Source organism: Hibiscus syriacus, unplaced genomic scaffold (genome assembly GCF_006381635.1).
Source record: "Hibiscus syriacus cultivar Baekdansim isolate YM2019G1 unplaced genomic scaffold, ASM638163v2 tig00110895_pilon, whole genome shotgun sequence".
NCBI classification, from domain to species: Eukaryota; Viridiplantae; Streptophyta; class Magnoliopsida; order Malvales; family Malvaceae; genus Hibiscus; species Hibiscus syriacus.
This window is the reverse complement of record NW_024062903.1, coordinates 2861590-2884600: the sequence shown is the minus strand read 5'-3', so window position 1 is coordinate 2884600 and position 23011 is coordinate 2861590. Positions and strand designations below refer to the sequence as shown.

At 31.9% G+C, this 23011-nt stretch overlaps 2 protein-coding genes and 1 pseudogene across 2 annotated transcripts; all 3 read right to left on the bottom strand.

Annotated features, from left to right (window-relative positions):
* Positions 1–763: 763 nt before the first annotated feature.
* Positions 764–4821, bottom strand: LOC120145892 (probable protein S-acyltransferase 16). Its single transcript, XM_039159608.1, has 7 exons — positions 4390–4821; positions 2583–2675; positions 2077–2178; positions 1810–1887; positions 1634–1732; positions 1432–1527; positions 764–1019 (listed from the first exon to the last, which is right to left on the bottom strand). The coding sequence occupies exons 1-7, from the start codon at positions 4654–4656 to the stop codon at positions 906–908; spliced, it is 849 nt and encodes a 282-aa protein (XP_039015539.1). The 5' UTR covers positions 4657–4821; the 3' UTR covers positions 764–905.
* Positions 4822–7073: 2252 nt separating this feature from the next.
* LOC120145932 (copper transporter 4-like) lies at positions 7074–7520 on the bottom strand. Its single transcript, XM_039159633.1, has one exon. It carries the CDS (start codon positions 7518–7520, stop codon positions 7074–7076), a length of 447 nt encoding a protein of 148 aa, XP_039015564.1.
* Positions 7521–17998: 10478 nt separating this feature from the next.
* Positions 17999–19749, bottom strand: LOC120145865 (annotated as a pseudogene).
* Positions 19750–23011: the final 3262 nt, after the last annotated feature.

The window sequence follows — 23011 nt, the reverse complement described above, 5'->3', positions numbered from 1 at the left end:
TGAAAATTTGTACTGGACCTACAAAAATTTTCATAATAAGTATATATTTTAAGTAAAAATATTAAATTAAAAATTAAACCCTTTAAATAACATACAAGTCATCAAACAAACAACTCCTAACATTTCAGTGATCAAAACTTAATAAAAAAAAATAACATAAGGGATCCAAACATTACTTTTTAAATTCAATGAGTAAAAGTATACAAATATGAAAGATGAGTGACCAATTCATTAGTTTACCTTCTTTTTCTTAAGTACGATAAAGGAAAATTGTTGGTGTCTTTTTATCCAACTTACATCCGTTTTTTTCTAAATGGTTTTTTATATGGTAAAACTGGAAAGAATTGTTGGATTGGGTCAACTATTACCACAATTTTCCACTTAAACATTCAAACATGTTTTGGGATACAAAGCCAAGTTACATCCGCGATACCATTTTAAGTTGACACCAATAACAAGGATTCAAATTTTATAATGACTAATATAAGCAAAAAGCGAACATACAGCTTCAATTTTATCAAAGTACCAGTTCCTGTAACAATGTCCAACACATATATGAAGATACAAATGATAATAATTATTGACAACTTACAGCTTCAATTTTATCAAAGTACCTATTTCTAATATGACGGCTTTGCCCGGTTCATTGACAACCTTCTTTCACATCCTCGACGATTATTGCTTGTAGCAACAGTTTCAAGACTTACTCCGGTGCCAAAAAGTGATGGTCTTTTCCTACTTCCTTTTTTCTTTTTTCCATGGAGTTCCAAAAGGTGACAGAATACGTGCTAGGATAACTTAAAAGGGGATTACCAGATGTGATCACAAGGTAAGTATATACCGATCCCTCAAGCATCGCAAATTCATTATTGTCGAGGCAATGTAGAAAAAACGAAATTGAAACTTCATTTTGACGTTGATGAAGCAGATAATTTATTGCAAGCTGTGTGAAAACGAAGACCATTACCTATGTGTCTTGATACGGGGCATATCCAGAAGAAGATACTAGGACCCAATACCTAAAACAAACATATAAAATATGAGCTATAACAATGTTCCAGCTTTCTATATAAATGAGAATGAAACAAGGGAAAAAATGAACCAAGTTAATGATGTTCAATCTAGTGTTGGTCAACCTCAGCTGACCTAGTAGTAGATAATCAGGTCACCATAGTAGACAGGTTAATAATTGGCATAAACATTAATATTTTTTTTTTTTTGACATAAACCGACTTCTTACAATAAAATAAGATAAGAGGATATTTCAAACATCCAGAAGCTACAATCTAAAGCTCACAGTAAACAAGTGACGTTTCCTCAGAATTCATCAAGGCAAAAACCCTAATCACTAAGTCTTCTAAAATCCATCAATGCAATATCTTACATGCAGCAGCATATAAAATGGAAAGAGTATTCATTTCTAGTTATTACCGTTGTTAGATTTTCAAAGGCACCAAGATCATATGGATGTTTATAGACATTCCCTCCTTTCTCTGCAAGCCACATAGCTCTCACCCCTTCATGATACTGCCAATTTTAAAAATATATTTCAAGGAAATAAGTAAAAGAATTATTCTAAATGCAAATGTAAATTAGCAATAAGCACAATAAAATGTAAAACAATCCTAATTACCTCAATGGTCGTCTTATTTTGCAAAATAAGGTAAATATGCCAACCCAAGAGAACACTTAAAGCCATACTTAAGGGGACTAGCAACAGTCCAGAAATAACCTGCAAATGGTAAGTTATAAGCATAACACGAATATAGTAAACTCTAGCTCTAAAAGGTAGGTAATCATTGATGTTACATATGCGATTCTGAAAGAGTCTGCACTTTGCTGCTTATCATTATGGGAATCATTAGTTAAGCTCCCCAAAAGTAATACCTGCCATTTAAGAGAACATAAGATACAAATGAGAAAAGAACCATGACATAAATCAATCCAAAGGAAGAAGAGGTACTTAGTGCAAGGCAATAAGTATGTTATAGGAGCATAAGAAAGTTCTTAAATAAATCAGAAAAGACAGTTTAAAGATCAAAGGAGAAATAAATCTGTTATTTCAGTATGACATACCAGGGAATAGATGCAAGCTATCACAGCATATACAACAAAGACGAAGAAAACCTTGTAGTTGGCGTGGCCGACGCAATTATTTATCCAAATGCAATGGTGATCCTTATAATAAAAAAGAGCACTTTTAGTGTATTATTATTAAATGTTGGATAATATGCCAGTATTATCATATTTGATCAACATTTATCATGTGAGAAACTTATTTTCTGGAATTATTATTCAAAAATGATAAATCTGAATACAGTATTCTGCAGATAGAATATACAGAATCTAAATCTTATCACACTATGTAATCTTATCATACTAGGTAATCTTATCTTTATCTAGTATTCTAGAATTTAAATAACCTATCTTAAGTACAAATATTTATCTGATAAACAGACCACTAAAAACAATACGCTTATCTACAGTAGTTAAAAAATATATCTAATATGATAATACTATCATATTATCCGACATTAAGGGCATTTGAGACATGCACGTATATTATAATAGATTGCATGTACCATTTTCAGAATGCATCTTTTGCAAACACGGCAGTGATGTGCACGAGGAGGCTTAAAACAAGAACACTTTTGGCAAAATCTCAAATCCCCTCCCTACAAAACATCCTGAAGAAAGGTCACTATCAAGAAATAGATGAACAAAATAAAGCCATGCAATCAAAACAAAAGGTCTATTAACCTCCCAAATGCAATAAAATTTCATCGACCACATTTATTTCTGATATTACAATGCTTGAAGCATACTTTCTAGAGTCAACCCAACTTAAGACGATAAGTTAAGGAGATAGCTTATACAATGTCTGTGCACGAGATTATTGTGAGGTGGATTCCGAGGTGCTGTAATTGTGAGGCTGATAAGTTAGCAAAGGAGGGGATTGGGTGATGGGATTTGTTGTTTTAGCGAGTTGTGGCGTTCAGTAGTTATGATTTTTAGCAGTGTGTTTAAGTTTTATGTATCTTGTAAGACTGTTTTTAAGTCTTATGTAATTCTTTTGCAATCAATAAAGTCTGGCACTCTTTTCCTCCTTCCGCTAGTTGGTTCTTACCATATGGTAAAGGACCTCTAAGAGGGAGGTTTTTAATGAGGCCATCTATTCCTATGAAAAAAAAAAGACGATTTAACTCCACTTACAAGTAAATTTTGTCCCATTGAGATTATTTTGACCTAAGACTTCTGCACAAATCCTTAAGAAGCATAAAAATCACAATCAATCTTCAAAAAGAAAACAAGATACAAGCAAACAGGGAAATCCAACTTTTTTTCAATTGTTCTGGTTCCAAGTAAAATCAACTTTAATATGTGGGATCAAACATGACGCACAATTATGTCAACACTCAACACATGCTTTTAAGTTATCCATTCATAACGGAGGTCTTCCACGGAAGCTGCTCTCAACCTGGCGTTGGGGGCAGCCTACTACCCTACCTCCCCTTACCCTATTACATATGGGAATAGGGTCAGCTAATTTTTTTTTATTTGACAAATAAGGAAATAGAACCTGACGGAAGACGACAAATGTTGTCTTGGTGATGGCAATAAAAGTACTGGTAGTTAAGAGAGAAATCAATGACAACTGGAGCATCAACATGAATCAAATGATGCCAAGCCAAAATAACAGTCTCCATTATGATTAATAATCAAATATCACATGACAGAATTCAATATGACTAAGACCAAATGTACAAACATGCCATAGCGACATTCTCTAAACCTTGCTGCAATGGTAAGGCCTTTCTATCATGCAGCATATCAATCAAACCCCTAATACAGGACAGCTAATGGGCTTAGTTTTAAAATCTTTCTTTCACACACTAATGAACCAAATATTTTGACTCAATTTTCTAAAAAGGCCATCTACTGATCATCAGAGCTAAGAATGTCTTTTGCCAATGCATTTTGCTCGTGTCCATATTTGGGGATCTTTGACACAATAAGAACATAATTATAAAAGCATTCCATTCGGGTAAATAAAAATCACATTTTTCCAAAACTTCTACCAAATCCAAGCACACTTAGAGAACCAAAGATCTTTTTTGTCACCTCATGCAAAATTTGCTAATCTATTCCAACTCCAAAATCGGCTATTTTGCATGCAATAATCATGAAAAAGCAAAAATAAAAATAAATTAATCTCTTCATTTCTAACAAACCAAAATTGGAGAATTAGTATTTTTTTTATTAAAAACATAAAACTTCATCCAAATTATAATTTTAAAAAAAATCAATCTTCGTCGTAGTTCAGACAGGAAACATAAGCATCCTCAGCAGAAAAAACAATCAAGCCTTCTGTCTGATTTTTCAGCGTACCTTGCGTTTTATCTCATGGATAGGAACTCCGGGATCTTCAATATCGGGCATGAAAGAAGACGGAACCCGACCCGGATCCGCGAAGATGGCAAAGGTGTAATTCAACACACACATGAAGGAAATACTGGTAAAAGCGACGGCGTTCATGATACCAGGGGAGGTCATTAGACCAAGCCAGCGATCAATGAAAATGAAGACCGTACAATAGTAAATAAAAACGATGGCCGAGAAGACAACGGTTACAGAAAAGCTGAAGCCTCGCTTCATGGTTTTTAGATGCCTTTACTAGGAATGTTCGGTCCGATTGGAAGAAACGCCGGCGTTACAAACGACGGCGCCTCCGGCGGTGGGGAATTCCGAGGTGGATCTTTTCCCCTTTTATTTTTCAATTTTTTTTGTTTGCAGGGAAAAGTTGGAGCTTTAATCCGGAGGGTCTAGATGCGGCGAAATGCGGTGTCGTTGAAGTTTTTTCTTTCCATTTTACACGAATGCCCCTTTAATTTCTTCCAATTTTTCAGATTGGATTCTTCTAAAATTTTGTTTTATATTTTGGTAATTTGTTTCGCTGGGCTACTTCAATTTGGTAACTTCATATCTAATGCTGATCGTTTTATGTGGTTAGGTATCTTCAAATTTAATTCATGTAACTATTTATAATGATTGAAGTTGAATTTTTTTATGTATTATCATTGTATCTATTTTTGTTTAGTAATTTTATTTTTATTAATAGTTAATTTTTTAATATAAAAAATTAATTTAATATCAATTTAATTTAAAAAATCTCTTTTCTTAAATACTATTAGCTGTAATTTTTTTTGACAATATAGAAGCTACTAGTTTTATTAAAATAGAAAAATATTTAAATTACAATAAAAATTTACAACCATAATCATAAACTAAAAACACATAATAAGAATATTTTTCATATAATCAATCATTAACACAATAAATTAGTCACTTCTTATCACACAATGATCATATAAGAAAACTGTTAAAAACCTAATCAAATAAACTCGAATAAAAGTACGATATAAACAGATCTGATTGCATCGATAAACGAATCACAGAAGTAAATCAAGCTATTGAAATATTACTGATAAACCAAAAATCAGAATCGAGCGAGGTGAACCCAATCCAAGTGTCCAAAGCATAATACATCAAAAATAATAGTCAAACGATTGAAAAAGTGTCAAAAGACGGAGGAAATGTATCATGAATGAAGAGAAAAATGTGTCATAAAAGAACAACTATTAAAAATTAAAAACAAGAAAAAACAAATATACCACATAATAAAATAAAGAAAAATAATGAATATCTACTGTTGAAGACCAATTCTAATACTAATATAGTCACCGATTAAAAATATAAATAATAATAATAATAATAATTAACGGTAACACGAGAGAAAACTAGGGTTAAAAACGCATACAATCCTTTATTATGTTTAGTATTAGCTGCACTTAATATTTATTGATGATCCTTATTCTTATTAATAATTAGATTTCTTAATGTTATGCGTTAACCGGATACTAATTCAACTAAGGGTCTGTTTGTTTCCCGTAATTCGAATTACGGAATTGGTTTTCCCCGAATTTCAGTGTTTGTTTCACGTAATTCGTTTTCCGGAAAATGTTTTCCCGTGTTTGTTTCACGTAATTCGTTTTCCGGAAAACATTTTCCCGTGTTTGTTTCACGTAATTCGTTTTCCGGAATGTAATTCATTTTCCTAGTAACAGAATTTCCTTTGTGTTTTCTGTAAAATGACTTACGGATTCATTTTCCGTAAGTCATTTTCCGAACTTTTCACTTCAAAGCAAAAATACTCAAAATAATTTTATTTTATGAATTTAATATTAATAAAATATTTTAATATCATTTTCATCAAAATATTAATTATTAAAATATTTAAAAATATTTATTAATATTTATAATAATAATATTATATTTTTAATATTATATAAAATAATCAATTATATTATATAATATAAGATATTATATTTTTATTTTAATAATATATAATAATTTTTTTATATATTTAATAATGAATAATATTATTTATATATTTCAATAATATTTTAGTAAAGATATTAAATATACTAATTAATATAAATTAATAACTATAATATTTATATATAATTAATTAAATAATTTATAAAATTTTATTTCACTAAAATATACCGAAAAAATGTTTAAATAACATCTTCCAAACATCATAAAACGTTTTCCAGATGTTTTCCAGAAATGTAATTCATTTTCCAGAAATGTAATTCATTTTACAGAAATGTAATTCATTTTCCAGAATTCAAATTCCAGTAATTCATTTTCCAGTAATTCAAATTCCAGTAATTCAAATTCCAGTAATTCATTTTCTGGAAAACCAATTACAGCTAAACAAACAGACCCTAAATGAAATCAAAAAACAATTTCTTTAAATATTACTAAAATATTTTTTTGCCATTTCATATATTTATAAAATTGAAATAATTAAACATTCTTATTAAAGGAATAAATACAAAATTAATTAATTTATATATAATTTTTTTTATTTATATATCATCTTTGGAATAGATTTTTACAAATATATTCATTTATATTAATTTTACAAACCTAACATATGTATGTGTTGTTTAGGTTGTATACACGTTCACCTTAAAATATGAATTCCTTTATATTAATTGTTTATTTTACTTCCTTGGAGGAAGGTTGGGCATTTTCTTAGCTCCACCCGACTTTCTAAAAGCCTTACTCCCGAAAACCAAGAACCCAATCGCATGTCCAAAAACGGCAGCGAGGAAAACACCGCCGTTAAACGACATGACAGCCAGCATCACCATATAGCTCAACCCTGCTCGTGCTGTGTGCATGGCCGTCTGAAAGAATCCGGCGGCGACTTTATTTGCCCCGGGCTTGATGATGTTGCAATAAGAGAGCCATTCCACGATCATTGCCAACACAAATACGAAGATCAAGGCCAGAGCATACATGCCGGAGCTGCAACCGGGCCAACCGGAGAAGAGGATTTCGGATTTATGACCCCAATGGAAACTCATATGAAAGAGTGAGTTTCGATGAACGTGGAGCCCCGAGGTGTTCGAAGTCGACGTCGTTTCAACCATGTTGGTCATCCTCATGCCATCAGCTTCATTGAATTGGTTTGGTTGTAATGGGATTTTAAAGAAGAGTAATTTGGAATATGTTGAAAAACTCGTTTGAAAGCAATCCCAACATGGAACTGTCACAGCAGATTTTATTCTCTTTTCTTCAGATCTCTTAATAAGAAATTAACTACTTTAACTTTATTGATTAATCCTACCATTCTATTCTATGTTTTGTTCAAGGAAAAATATTTGGCTCTGGCTTTATGCTATGTGGCATCTTCAATTTTGTTACGAAAGGCAACCCATCCCCAAGATCTTAATCCTTTGTAATACTTAAAAAAATAAATAAATAAAGTACATAGTCCATCGACTATAAGATGTTACTTTGTTAAGTCTTTGACTATTAAAAGTTATAAAATAGTTCCATGATTATAGGACGTTGCTTTGTTAAGTCTATCAACTATTAAAAGTTACAAAATGATTATCCGATTATTCATTATGTTCCAAATTCGTCCTTTTCGGGTTGGGTCGGGTTGACCAAAAACCTTAATCAACCCGACCCGTGTCATCTCTATTTGAGATTATAAGAACAAATTTTATCATATCTCAATCAGTAAGTTTAATGTCCAGCTCAGATTGTCATCAATTTTTTAACAGAAAATGACGAGTTTGGAACATATGAATAGTTGGATGACCATTTTGTAACTTTTAATAGTTGAGGACTTAACAAAGAATCACCTTATAGTTGAGGAATCATTTTGTAACTTTTAATAGTTAGGAGACTCGACAAAATAATGATCTATAGTCAAAGGACTATTTTTGTATTTTACCCAAAAAATTCCTTTTGTTAACCTAGTCTTCAATTTACAACCTCTATCGGGCATATTATTATAGAGCTCTAATTTTACAAAACATAATCCTTTCATTAATAGCTTAATCTAAAAATAAGAGCTTAAACTATACTCTAAGTTAATTTTAGGTGTCTAAAATTTCTAATGTTACACTTTTAGGTCCATAATGGTTTTTGTATCAAATTTTTAGGTGTCTACGCAATAACAACCGTTAAAAAAAATAACAACCAAACAACCCTGAGAAAAAATAAGTTCCTAACATTTTTTCTATCTTTGATTAATGGTGTCGATGTCAAATCTAACCTTGAAAAAAAAGATAAACTAAAACAAAAGCCAAAAAACAAAAAATGTGTCGTAAAAACAGATGACAACGTACTATAAAAGTAGAATCATTAAAAACTAGAATAAAAAAAAGGAAAAACAAAGATATGATATAAAAATCAATAGAAAAATAAGAAAAAATAATTTAAACCTTAAATATACTAATTTTCTCACCTTGCATTCTAAATTACTTTTTAGTTTACCTCTTAAACTATGTTCTTTTTTTTCTAATTTTTCCCTAAAACCATCATTTTTATCTCATTACCCAAAAACGAAAAATAATGTCCAAATAATAGCGTGGCACATTAATGTTTTTATTGATTGCCTTTTTATTTTGAAGTAAAAAGATAATCTAGAGTGCAAAGTGAGGAAAAAACAACAACAAATATATTTCAAGAAATAAATTGAGAATTAAGCCTTAATTCAGCCATCACCTTCTTTTGCTCTAGTTCTACGTATTAGGTTTCCTTTTCGTTTTAGCGAGGAAAAATATTATATTTTTTCTTGGGTAAATTATGTATTTAGTCACCATCTATTCTTATAGTTCCGTTTTGGTTACCCAAATTTTTTTTAAATTATATCTAATGTTACGTTTTAGTTCTGTTTTGATCACTTATAGTTAAAAATTGATGGTGATGCTGACGTGTGATCATAAGGTATCACATCATTATTGGGAAAAAATTATCACGTCAATAGTTCTGTTTACTTTTTAATGGAGGTGACTAAAATAGAACCAAAACATAGTGTTACTTATGATTCTAAAATAATAATAATTGAGTGATCAAAATAGAACCGTGAGAGTAAATGGGTGACTAAATATGTAATTTACTCTTTGTTTTTTCTACGGAGAACTAACTGCCATAAGTAGCATAAACGTAAAACTTTGGTTATTAATACGTAATCATGATAGAAAGGACACATAGCAGCATAAATAAGGTTAGAGAATTTTTGATCTAAATATTAATATTTAACATGATTTTCAGAATCGGATCGATTAGCGAACCGATTATATTATCGGTTTATTGGTTAAACCGGTTAAACCGGACGACATCATAATTATGTAAAAAATTAAATAAAAATACTAAAAATATTTAATAAAAAATAATTTTTTATATCACAAGTCATATTCAAAGCAATTCATAACATATATAAGTTAAAAATCATAAAATCATATTAAACAAAATTATTCAAATTAACTACAACATAATATTTAAGGTAAAACATATTAAATAATAAATATAATTATATAACTATAATTAAAAAATAAATTTGGGGTTAAAAAATCATAACAAAATGATATTGTTTAGTTTAATTTTTTTTAAAAAATAATCTCACATGGCTAAGAAACATAGAAGAGCATCCCAAAAGTCTAAAGAGTAAAAATATGATAACAAAACAATATCACATAGCTAAGAAACATAGAAGAGCATCTCAACTAACTTCTATAAATAATAGAGGTAATTTGACATTCAAAATCATGGAGCCTTTTGGTGAGCATTGAGTGAATTATTCTTTTACTTCAATTAAGCTCGAATTTTAGGCTTCAATCGAGCTTCTAAATTTTTTTTGAGTTCAAGCATTTTCGAGTTCAATTTTTAATATTATATTTCGAGTTCGATTTGAACTTGATAATTTTTAGCTCGTGAGTTTGAGTCGAGTTGAGCTTACTTTTAAAATTTTCAAGTTCGAGTCGAGCTCAGCATTACTCGAGTTTGACTTGGCTCGTTTAACAAACGATGTCGTTTGGTTTAATTTTAAAAAAACAAAATTGACGAATTTTTTCCCGTTTTTTTTTATTTTCAGCCGGTCCGGTTCGAACGGTTCAGCGGTTTTGGCCGGTTCACTAGTAACAATTCAACCGGTGTAGATTGAACCGGACTGGGCAACAATTCCCGGTTGAACCGGCCGGTTCGGCCCGGTTTTCAAAATACTGATATTTAACGTGTAAGTTGTGCACAAACAATAAACTCCCATAACAAAGGATAAATTTACACAATTGAATTTTTTTGATTAATTTTAAAAAGTCTATTACTTAATTACCGGAAACCTTATTCAATAAGCAAAGTTTGAACAAAGAGTTTGTATGTGTGATAAACTGGGCTCATAATTGATGAACTAAAAGGACCAATGATGCCCTAAACTCTTCTTGTGCTACCAAATTAGACAACCTCTTTGTATCCATTCAAAAAATGAGGTCCAAAAATGTAATAAAATATATGTTTGAATTGAAATTTGACCCTGACTTAAATTCTGATCTGTAATTTATCCCTCGATTTTTTTTGTCTATTTTGATTTTAACTTTGACTTTCTTTTAATAAAGAGAAGTTTAAGTCATAAGATTAACCAAGAATGCGTTTACAATAAGGGGGACAAAGATGTCCCAATCTAGGAGTTCTTGAATGGCCGGTGATGAACATGATTTGAGGCAAAATAGGACCTGGAAGCTTGGTTATACAATCAATAACCATGTTATATTCACGGGGTGTCCAAGTGATATCCGTAGCCCAGCTTCGATCATAGAGACGTTGGATGGCATGAACAAGAGAAATGAAGCTGGTCTGTGTTTTGGCTTCGAGAAGGAGCTTAATTGCCTCGAAACAATCGAATTAGACCTGTAAGAATTCAATACTAAGATGTCGTACTAATTTAAGGCCTTCGAAATAAATCCCATAAGTCCGCTCGGAGAATAGATGAAATCAAATATCCACGGATTTTTGAAACTCAGATATCCGGTTTCCTTCGTTGTCCCTAATAACTCCACCAATGGCACCGGAGTTGGTGAAAGGATCGATTGATGCATCTGTCTCTCATTAAAGTTGTCCTAGCTAATCTGTCTGTCTATTTCATGTCTATTTTCTTTATGCCAAAGGCTATTGCCGATCAGATCAATAGTCGCATAGCTAATTTTGTTTGGAATTCAAATTCGGAGAGGAGTATCCATTGAATTAAGTGGGACATGATATGTAAACCTAAATCCCATGGGGGGCTGGGCTTTTTTGATGTCAATATTAGGAATCGTTCCTTACTTAATAAATGGATTTGGAGGTATAGTGTGGAAAAGAACAGTTTATGGAGAAAAATTGTTGTAGCCAAATACAATTATGATCATGATACAATCTTGCCAAAAACTGTAAAGTATAAATCTTCTTCTTGGGTGTGGCGCAATATTGTGAATCCTTCGGGGTCTTTTGTGTCTGATTTTCTCAGTGATTTGAGGCTTGTAATGGGTAACGGGCATAATATAGATTTCTGGTTTGATTTCTGGACAGAAAAAATTTCTTTAAAATATTCTTTTCAGAGGATTTTCAGTCTTACGGTTAATAAATGTGGAAAGATTAAAGAATTCGGTTGTTGGGTCCTTGGTAGATGGGAATGGAGGATTGATTTGAGAATAGCTTTTTTTGAATGGGAAAAGCCTATTTGGAGTGAATTCATCCAGGTTTTATGTAACCTCCTCAGACCGATGCGGTAACCCGATTCGATCTGGAGTGTCACATTAGGGCCACCAGAGCGACCTACTGTAAAAATAGCGGAAAATTTAAAACTTTTTATCAAAACATGTAACTTATAAAATGATTTATCAGTATGCATAAATAAAACAGATTTTCAAACTCGTATATAAATAAAAATACAATTACATGCCCCCTAATCACATGTACCATACTCTGCAACCAACGCCGGAGGGATTCCTTTACTGAAGTCAATAACCGCACTGGTACAATTCTTTTAACCTGAAAAGGTGAGTAACAGAGTGAGCTTCGGAAAGCTCAGTAATACAAAACTACCAGATGATGTTGAAGAACATGCAGATACAGATAAACATATATTTCCTTGTCAGTTCAGACATTTACATATCTTTATATTGAGAAGAGATCATACGAATATTTCAGGTAGTAACAGATAGCAAGCGTTTAGTTCAGAGAAATATTTCGGATGTCTAGGTTCAGGAGATCAGAATAGGTTATATAGTGTGTTCCCGTAAAACCAGTGAAGAAATACAAATATTTTCTTTTTAAACAGTAGTAGTTTAAAAATATATTTTTATTCAAAAACCATATTAATCCCTCCAACCAAACTCTCTATAATGTGTAGGTTCCCCAGAACCATACACCCACCTACACACCAACTAAGGACTTACCTTGAGCACAAAGCAGAGGAGCCTGCAGTAACGATAACTTCCTCCAACAATACCCTCCCATAAAACATTTATCAAAAATCATATTATTCCCTCCAACCAACACTCCATAATGTGTAGGTTCCCCAGAACCATACACCCACCTACACACCAACTAAGGACTTACCCTGAGCACAAAGCAGAGGAGCCTGCAGTAACGATAACTTCCTCTAACAACACCCTCCCATAAAACATTTATCAAAAATCATATTATTCCCTCCAACCAACACTCCATAATGTGTAGGTTCCACAGAACCTTACACCCACCTGCACACCTACTAAATTCCATGATTCCATAAATCAGGAACAATTCATATTTTCCAGTGAAAACAGGAAACCAGATAACACATTTCAGGTAACCATAATTTATAAACCAGTAAATTGCATTATTTCATAAATCATATACAATTCATACTTTTCGATGAAAACCGTAATCGGAGATCACATACCATGTTGCCATGGTTCATAAACCAATAAATCAATACTTTCGTTAAACTCATTTGAAACATATAAAACTGTCATGTAGTACATGTGGAACACACTAGAGGATCAGAATATTTATCAAATATTCTTCAGAGATACTGGATAATCTTATTGTGCAGAGAAACAAGGATCTTCAGTTTACCGATAGAATGTCGGAATTTAGAATCACTAGAGGAATAGTTCAATAACTAACGAAATCATCAGTTATTCAGAATTTAACTTGAGCTGATAAGGAAGAAACGAAGATTCATAACATTTACGGTTTGTGTCGATCTATCGGAATATCGAACAACTCGAGCTGAACAACTCCCATAACTGATACTTATCGACTGGTCAATCCATTACCCTTCCAGGGTATTTATTATTTAATACCGAAAATTCTTGTCCAGAGATCATCTTCGGAATCATCGCTGAATAGATCTTTCAATGTCTTTATTTCATTTTCACGCTTCCACAATATCATGAAATGTTGACGTGCTTGATTTGTAGTTCATGACCCAGAAGAACAGTACATCGTGTATTTTCATTAATGTTTCCAGACTCATCCAAATCACTTATTAAATTCTTAGTCATTGAGGTTACTTATTTCACTTGGTAGTCAAATCCATTCCAGTTACTTCAGAGTTTTCCAGATTAATTTGGACGTCTTTAAATTTCGGATACATATTGTACTTCTGTTCAGTTCGGTCTTCGTGGTTGATTTGTCGAACAAATATCCAATTCTTAGTGCTTAACGCGATCTAGAGTTGAGTTGAGCTGGATACTTCCAAAAATTATCATCGAGCCAAACTTGAATAGATGAACACTCATTCAAGTAATATCCGTGCATATCAGGTACTGACATATCATTAAGGTTGATCAACTCACTTAATTTGTGATCTATAACTTTTAAGGGTAATACAATACCCATATTTACTTGGATTCCTTAATTAATCCAAAACATTTACTTAGTCTAGGCTATAAGGGTATTTTGGTAATTCTGGTTCTCAGTTTTATTCCATTCATTTCAGAGCTCGAAGATATCCAATAATTCATGAGCTTGGTGATATTCTTGGGTCATTTCCATTACAAGGGTATTCTGGTCATTCTACAGATCTGATGTATTTCAATCGTTTTCTTCCATCATGTCTTATTATTTAATTCCAATTTATCATCTATTTCAGTCCCTTCGAATAATTCTGATAAAAGAGCACCCCGATAAATTATTCTTAAGGTATTTACTCGTAAATCAGATATTTTCGGGTCAAATGTCTTCTCAGATTTTTACCAACGGAATATTAAGAATTTTTCTGCACTAAGTAAGGATCTTAACAATCAAATTTGTACTTAATCAAGTTAAGTACAAATCATCAAAGTACTTTCTCATTTAGGGTCAACTCAGATTATTTACCTCTCAGGGGCATTTTCGTAATTTTCTAATCAGATAATTTTGATATTAGCTCTTAACGAAAATAATTATAATTTAAAGATCCTATGGTCAATTGCTTTCCCGAACATTCTTTGATCTTGAAATTATTTCTTAACAAACTTCTAGCATCTTGTGCAAACCCTTGATGGCGTTAAAAACCAGTTATTCAAATTTTCTAACCAAAACTATCATTTCTTATGCACATCTGTAATTATATCGGATTAATATGTCTTTTCAGAGTTATTAACCAAATTCCATGTACAATTCTTGTCATCCTATAACATAAGGGTATTTTCGTAATTTTACCATACCGGAGTATTTTCATAATTTCTCATTCAAGTACCTTTCACATTTAACCTTTGATGATATAAAATATAAGTTACAAATCCATGGCTGATTTCTTTATCGCTAATCACAAACTTGTAATTTAATTCTAACAATCCCTCAATCTCTTATATTAGTCATTCGATCCGTATTCAGTTACCGACTTTCTACCACATTCATATCGAGTGTATAAATTAATCAACTCCACAGAAGTGACCAACATTATCTTATTCATGCATTTACCAATATCAACATGTTCCATAAAACATAAAGAGGTAGTAAAGTATTACCTCGATTTTCGTGTCATATTGATCGACCATTTAATTTCCATTCAAACGTCATCAATCTTGAAATCAACTTCCAATAATTTCCTCACGATCCATGCCATCAAAATTACTAATTCGTATCCAAATAATTTCCCTCGCCATAAAGTTAGCTTATTAGAATTTAAATAATAATTTGAAGACTCATCTGGTAAAACTAAAAACTAATGATGCCATCAAAATATTTAATTACTTAAAATAGGGACTAAATTGATCTTATAAAAACTATTATGTCATAACTATAACCACTTGGAAACTAATAAACAAGGTAAAGATCTCACCAAACTTTGTTGACTCTCCTTGTGATTTTCCATTTTCTTTTCACTTTATCAATATTTTCAAAACCCACGTGCTCTCTGAACCAAATTTTCATTTCTTATTTTCCCACTTTGCTTCGTTCTCCTCTCCAGAAAGCTAACAAGCAAGCTGCTCATTCAACCGATCTTTGACCACCGCTGATCGTTGGTGACTACCACGCCGACCACCTTCATCGATCACCATTCAACTGTGCTTCTTTAGCCCTTTCGCAATTATAAAACTGCAACTCGCGGGCATCAGTTAACCACACCAAAGAGCCCGTCGTAAGAGACTTTCCAGGGATCCCTTCGCCGGCAGAGAAACTCTGTGTCAAAGACAACATGTAGAACCATTCAGCATCACTGATATCCGTCCCATCGATCATCGACATATCGATGTCGTGGTTGTCTCCGACGAGGTCTTGGATTCCTTCCATCACCTTCCTTCGTTCATCTTACAACCCCTGAATGTATGAACTTTTGTTGGCACGTAATTTCGGGGACGTATCTTTGGTGTCTTGAAAATGATCATCTCCTCAAGCCAAAACAACCGACCCTGGCCATCGTTCAACGCTTGCTCTATAAAAAAAATAGTGTATGCCCACCAATCCAGCTGCCTTTCAATTACATGTTGAAGCCTCTGCTGGAGAATCAGAGGTGGAGTTCATTTGAAAAAGGAAACTAATAAAGATGATGAAGATGGTGAGATTATTAGTTCTTCCATGACCGACAGACAGTAAAAAGAAAAATCAAGTGTGAACTGGTCGAGGTTTTTGTCTTTGGTTTCAAAATGATCAGTATTACAATGCTTTGCTCCATTACGTATATACACTCTATGACAGGAAATAATATAAAATTTCCTCTAAGCTAGAAAGCAATGGATTCCAACCCTATTGCCATTATCCTTTCTTAAAAAAAATATATCTCTTATTGAGTGGCCCTCAATAATTACAATAATTGGGTTATTAAATTTTAAATAGAGCAGTTAGCGCCGAGCATGGCCGCGACAGGGTATCCTGCTAGGAGCGTTGGATGGTATATATACCCCAAAAGCGTTCTGTTGTAAAGTGTCGTGCGCTGGCCTATTGGAAGACCCCGTGTGAAAATCCGTTTGGTGTAATCTTGTTCCTCCTAAAGTAGTTGCCTTCGTGTGGAAAGCAGTGCGACTAAGACTGACTGTTATGGTAGAGTTGGCCAAAAGGGGCGTCAACTGTTCCAACCAGGTACGCTGTTTACATTGCAATCTTGAGCCAGAAGAGGTAAATCATGCTCTTTGTCATTGTACCGTTGTTTGGAAAGCTTGGCAAAAATGGTGCATTGTGTGGAATGTAAATTTAGTATTCCCTAGGAACGTAAAACAATTGTTTGAAGTATGGTTCTCGCAAAGTATTAGGAAGAGAATAAGGCCGCTGTGGCGTATTGGTTTTTTCGGTTTGATATGGACAATCTGGATTTGCAGAAATCATTCTAGATTTAATGGGGTTTCTTTCTCAGTTGATCAGATATTTTTTAAAGCTCTACTTCAAATCAGAATCTGGGCGAATTACTTATGGCCGATGTTATATCCAGTGGTGTCAGACTTCGTTCGCAATCCGACAACTTTCGTTCATAGGGTCGGGTAATGGTTAGTCCTGCTGCAGCGTCTCTTCTGCTGTTAGCTCTTGAGTTAGGTAGAAACATCGTTTACTGTTTCTGGATTGGTTAGCCTATTAACGCGGGTTCCAATCTGCTCTTGGTTTTGATTGCTTCTGCTGTTTCTTTTGTTTTGCGATGGATTTTGATGGATGTAGGGGGTCTGCTGCTTGATTGGGTTTCCATCAAGTGTTTTTTCTGCTGTGTGCCATCTTGTATGCACTCTTTTTCCTCTATTAGGATTAGGGATGTTTTTTAACTAGGTCTTGGTGGTTACTTTGTAAATTCTATAATACAAAGTACCTTTTTTTAAAAAAAATACCAGCCTAATAAAGGCCTTTGCCATTGAAGGTAAGAAGAAACACGTGGAGGTCGCTTGAGATGATGGAATTTGATCTTGATTATTTTGTGAATACTTTTAAAATGATGATTAAAATTTTTATAGGTTAAAACTATCTAAACTGTTCAGATTTTATTTCAATACAAATCAAAATATTTATTAAGGATAGATTTATATAAAAAATAGTTAGGGTCAAATATCATATCAAAACTAAAATCGAGGGCCCAATTGCATATCAAAGTCAAAGTTAGGGGCCAAATTGTATCTAACTAAAGTTTAGAGCCCAAATTGCATCAAAACAAAAGTCAAGGATCAAATCGCATATCAAAACCAAAGTTCGAGACCAAAAAGGTATTAACCCTAATTTATAATAAATAGAAGACATGTGATTATTATTTATTAAAAAAATTGAAAATCAAATCATATAAGCATACACTGAAACTCCAAAGTATAGATCTTCTCTCCAAAGTATTCATCTACATCTCGAAGTAATATAATTCCGAGGAAATCATTGTTGTGGGGGAAAAAAGCAACTTGGATCATCAAAAAGGAGCTGGGGCAGGAGCTTCGACGGCAAATGAAGCTGTTGCTTGACTAGAAACAGGGCCGGGTGCAGCTCCAGAGCTCGCTATAAGCTCCACCATGCTCCGCCGGCGCCGAGGGTTGGAGCGCTGAGCGTTACAAAGATCAGGCAGAAACACTCCTGCAAACCAAAACACTAGTCATGCCATCGAATCACAAGGTCAAATGTTATGATAAAACCAGAAATGGGTCGAGGGACGGTTGCGACATCTTTAGAAAAAATTTTAAATTATTATATATTTTAAGGGTCAACTACACATTTGGTAACTAAATTTTACTTCTCTCCTATTTCACTCTTCATACTTTGAATTTTTTCAATTTACTTATTAAATTTTATAGATTGATTTTTTTGTCACTTTGTTGTTAGAAAAATAAATGAGTAAATTGAAAAAAAAACTGAAAGTGCAATGAGTAAAATAGGAGAGAGTGTAAAGTTCAATTACCAAATGTGTAATTTACCCATATTTTAAATACTTTTATAACAATTTTTTAGTTAATTACATCACATATCCTCAAAATATGATTATTATTTTAAATTTATCGCATTTTAATTTCATCCCCAAACTTTGAAATTCATTCTAAATTGGTCCCCAAACTCTTTAGACATTTTAATTTTATCTCAAACCATACATATATACTAATCACATCCATTGTTAATAAAACGTTAGGCCAAGTTATATTATCTTATGTTAAAAAACAAAATTTTGTTTAAACAATGATTGAAACTAATTACATATTTGGATGAATTTGAGGACGAAATCGAAAGATTTAAAAGTATGGGGACTAATTTAGAAATATATTCATAGTTTAGTTATGAAATTATAATATTTAAAAGTTTAAGGATTAATTTAGAATAATAATCATAGTTTAGGGATAAATTAAAATATTCAAAGGTTTAAAGACTACTTTAAAACGAAGATTATAGTTTAAGGACATATAATACAATTAACCTTAGTTATTATTAATAATCTAATTTCAACTTCTATTAAAATTTTAGAAATTCGTGTTTATTTAGAATCTTAGAAATTCATCATTTTAATATAAAATTATGGGTACTGAAATAAAGGTAAAGGTAGCGAATTCATACCTTCAGCGGCGGCCAAATTGAAGTAGAGGTCTACAATGTTGGGACATTTTTGGTAGCAAGCAGTTGAACAAAGCTTGGCAGTGAATTGTGAGTCGAGAAGTGCATCGGATGATATGCCAACAGAATTTCTATCAGCCCCACAAGCGCCAACACATTTATCAGTCTCTATGTACTCCGTCATTCTCTCAACAACTACCTCCGATTTCCGGCACTGATACTCCACCTTCCGTCTTTCCCCACCGCCGTTTCCAACGAACATCTTTTACCAGACGATGATATCGAAAACGCGCACATATCTTTGGGCAAATCTTCGCAAACAATCTCAGCTAGAGAAGCGTGGAGGAAAAGAGAAGAAAGGAAGAGAAAGACGGGGAATTTGATAGAAGCCATGGATTGAATAATCAAATTGGTTTACTGGGTTTGTTTGAAAATTAAGATGGAAGAATTGATGATAGAGATGAGGGTGTACGTATATATAGGGCAAGCAATGGCTTCGTTTCGTTTAAATAGTCAAGTTTTTTTTTTGGATGTGAAGACGCGTTTAGCCGTTTACCAGTTTATTTACATGCATGCTCGAGAAATTTCCAAGTTCCTCGCCGTTTTGTAATTTTGTTTCTAGAATTTTGAAGTTTGAATTTTCAACAACTTGGCTCACCTAGTCAGCGTGTCTCTATTGGCTCAATACTAAATTTTAGCGGTAGATATTGTTTAATTTAGGGTAAACTACATTGGTGACCACTTAACTATTATTAGATTTCATTTTCACCATTGACGTTTCAATTTAATCAATCAGACCACCAAACTATTTAAATGGTTCAATCAAGCCACCTATCGATGTTTCATTTTGACTACCGTTAAAAATATTTAAATAGTTGGGTGGTTTGATTGATCAAATTGAAACATCGATGGTCAAAATGAAAAGAGGCAATAGTTGAGTGGACACCTGTGTAGTTTACCCTTTAATTTAAGTAATATTATTATGGGTATAGTACATAAATGGTCCCTTGACTACATGCCAATGCTTTGTCGAGTACATTGACTATTAAAAGTTATAAATGATCTTTCAACTATAGGGTGTTGATTTATTGAGTCCGTCGACTATTAAAAGTTATAAAATGGTCGCTTGACTATTCATATATTCCAAACCCATCCTTTTCTGTTTAAAAATTGACGATCGTCTGAGTTAGATGTTAATCTACTGACTTGGATGTGATGAAATATGATTCCAAAACCCTTTGAATTGTATAATCATTTGAGATTCTAGGATCAAATTTTACCATATCCTAGTCAACAGATTAACATCCAACTCAAACAAACGTCAATTTTTAATAGAAAATGACAAGTTTGAAACATATGAATAATCGAGTAACTATTTTGTAACTTTTAATAGTTAGATGACTCAACAAATCAATATCCTATAATCGAGGAATCATTTTGCAACTTTTAATAGTAAATGTAATCAACAACTTACCCCATTATTGTTCTCTTCTTTTAAAAGTCTTTATATGCCAACCAAAAACGAAATTATAGTGAACTAATTAGATTATATCATTTTAAAAGTATGTGAATATACTTTTCAAATATTTTAAAAATTATAAAAATAAAGATATTTCTACTTAATAATACATATTCATAAGATTATAATATTAATTGAAATGATTCTCCATAAAATACATAAATGAATGGTAATAACAAAACGATCTCGTTTACACATGTCCCACACGTTAGCGTATTGATTTTCTGAATTATTCTATTAAAAATTAATTTTCTTAATTATTGACTAATATTTGTTAATTTATGTTAAAATTAATTATATGAAACATTGACTTGTATTTGCTATTTCGTTGGGACAATTTCCAGGAGAAAAAAGAAAAAGAAAAGGACATTGAGACCAGGTCAAGTTTCATGTTAGATGGCGAACAATTTCATATTTGATTGCTAATAAATTGAATGGGTTAAATTATGTTTTTCATCACTCAATTTTGACTTTTTTCTGTTTTGATCATTCAACAAAATCAATTTGATTGCTCAACTTCTGAATTGTTTCTAATTTGATCATTCTGCCATTAAATAATTAAGAATCTCAGATTTTCTTACTTTTTTTCGTGAAAAAAACCTTGAGGAACTGAATTATCTTTTTACAAGCTATATATCATGATTACATGTTGATCCGACAGTGAAGAATGTCAACTAGAGTCATTATTCTTTGAGTTTTGGGTTGAGTTTCATTAGTTTTAAAGAATTTTTGAGAAAATATAAAGTCATGTGATAAGACATAATGAGACAAATTCTAATTGTATTGAGTGGTCAGAGAAAATGTCAGAAAATGGTTGTTGTGAGCATTAGCGTGACATAAGGATGAAGTTCTTAAAGTTTCAATTCTTGGATGGAAGAAGATAAAATTAAAGGAAAAAGAAAAATGAGATGGACAAATAAAATTTCTAATTTAACATTCAAATGACCAAAACAAGAGTAATTTGAAAATTTAAATTATAAAATTAAAAATTTAGAGTTGAGTGATCAAAATTGAAACATAAACAAATTTGAATGATTGAAAACATAATTTACCAGTAAATGATGATACGTAACAAATACTTTTTTTAAAATAATTTTGTTTTATTAATATGTCATTATGAGTAAGGATGAGTACGAGATCCGCATCCGACACGTTTTGAGCTAACATGATTTTATTGGGTCGAGTTTTTTTTTTAAAATTGAGTTAAGGTTACGACGGGTTGGATTTTTTTAAAATTATGAGTTTAGGTATAAGTTGAAAAATACTCGAATTGATTGAGTCAATTTAAAAAAAATGAGTTAAGGTCAGGTCGGGTTGGATTTTTTAAAAAAAATTATGAGTTCGGGTTTAAGTTAGAAAATATTTGATCCATTCCGACCTAAAAAATAATATAATTATACATTATATATTTAGTGATATAATATCTCACTCTATATCATTCTTTTTCAATTAGATCTCTATTTAATAAATAAAATTAAGAATATTATATATATATATATATATATATATTTGTATCGAGTCGGGAGTAAGTTTTTATCTCAAAAGACGAATCAAATTTCGAGTTAAGTGAAGTCACCCTAAATCTGTGTTGGGTCGAGTTTCGAGTGGATTGTGTAATTTTATCAAGTTGGTCAAAAACCCAACCCATTTTTATCCGACCCATGTCAATCCCTAATTATGAAATTCCTACCTCATTAATGGTATGAATTAGATCATATATCATTGTATTATGAGTGATCTTATAATTGGATAACCATATTTTAAAATCTCACAATTAAGTTATTTTATTTATTGATTATAATAATCAAGTTATTTTACCATTAAATTTGTAACAAAAACTTTTTAGTTACAATAATATCACTTTATTTATTGTTTATAAAAATTAGGTTCTTCAAATGTAACTAAAAATTTATGTCTATTATACAATTAACGATAAAATGATATAATTATTACTTTTGAATTGTGATGCCTTATTTATAAACTTAATTCATACTATTATGACTTATGGTATAAATTTTCCTTATAAATTAATATATTGACAATTAAATGATTTATTTATATTAATTTATAGAATTTTTTAACTAGATCAGCGTGTTAAATAGAAACCCAACACGTGGAAGGAAAAGTTGAACCTCTGGCTCTTTGAATGCCAACTACACACACTTTCCTTAACACGGTGGTTTTGGT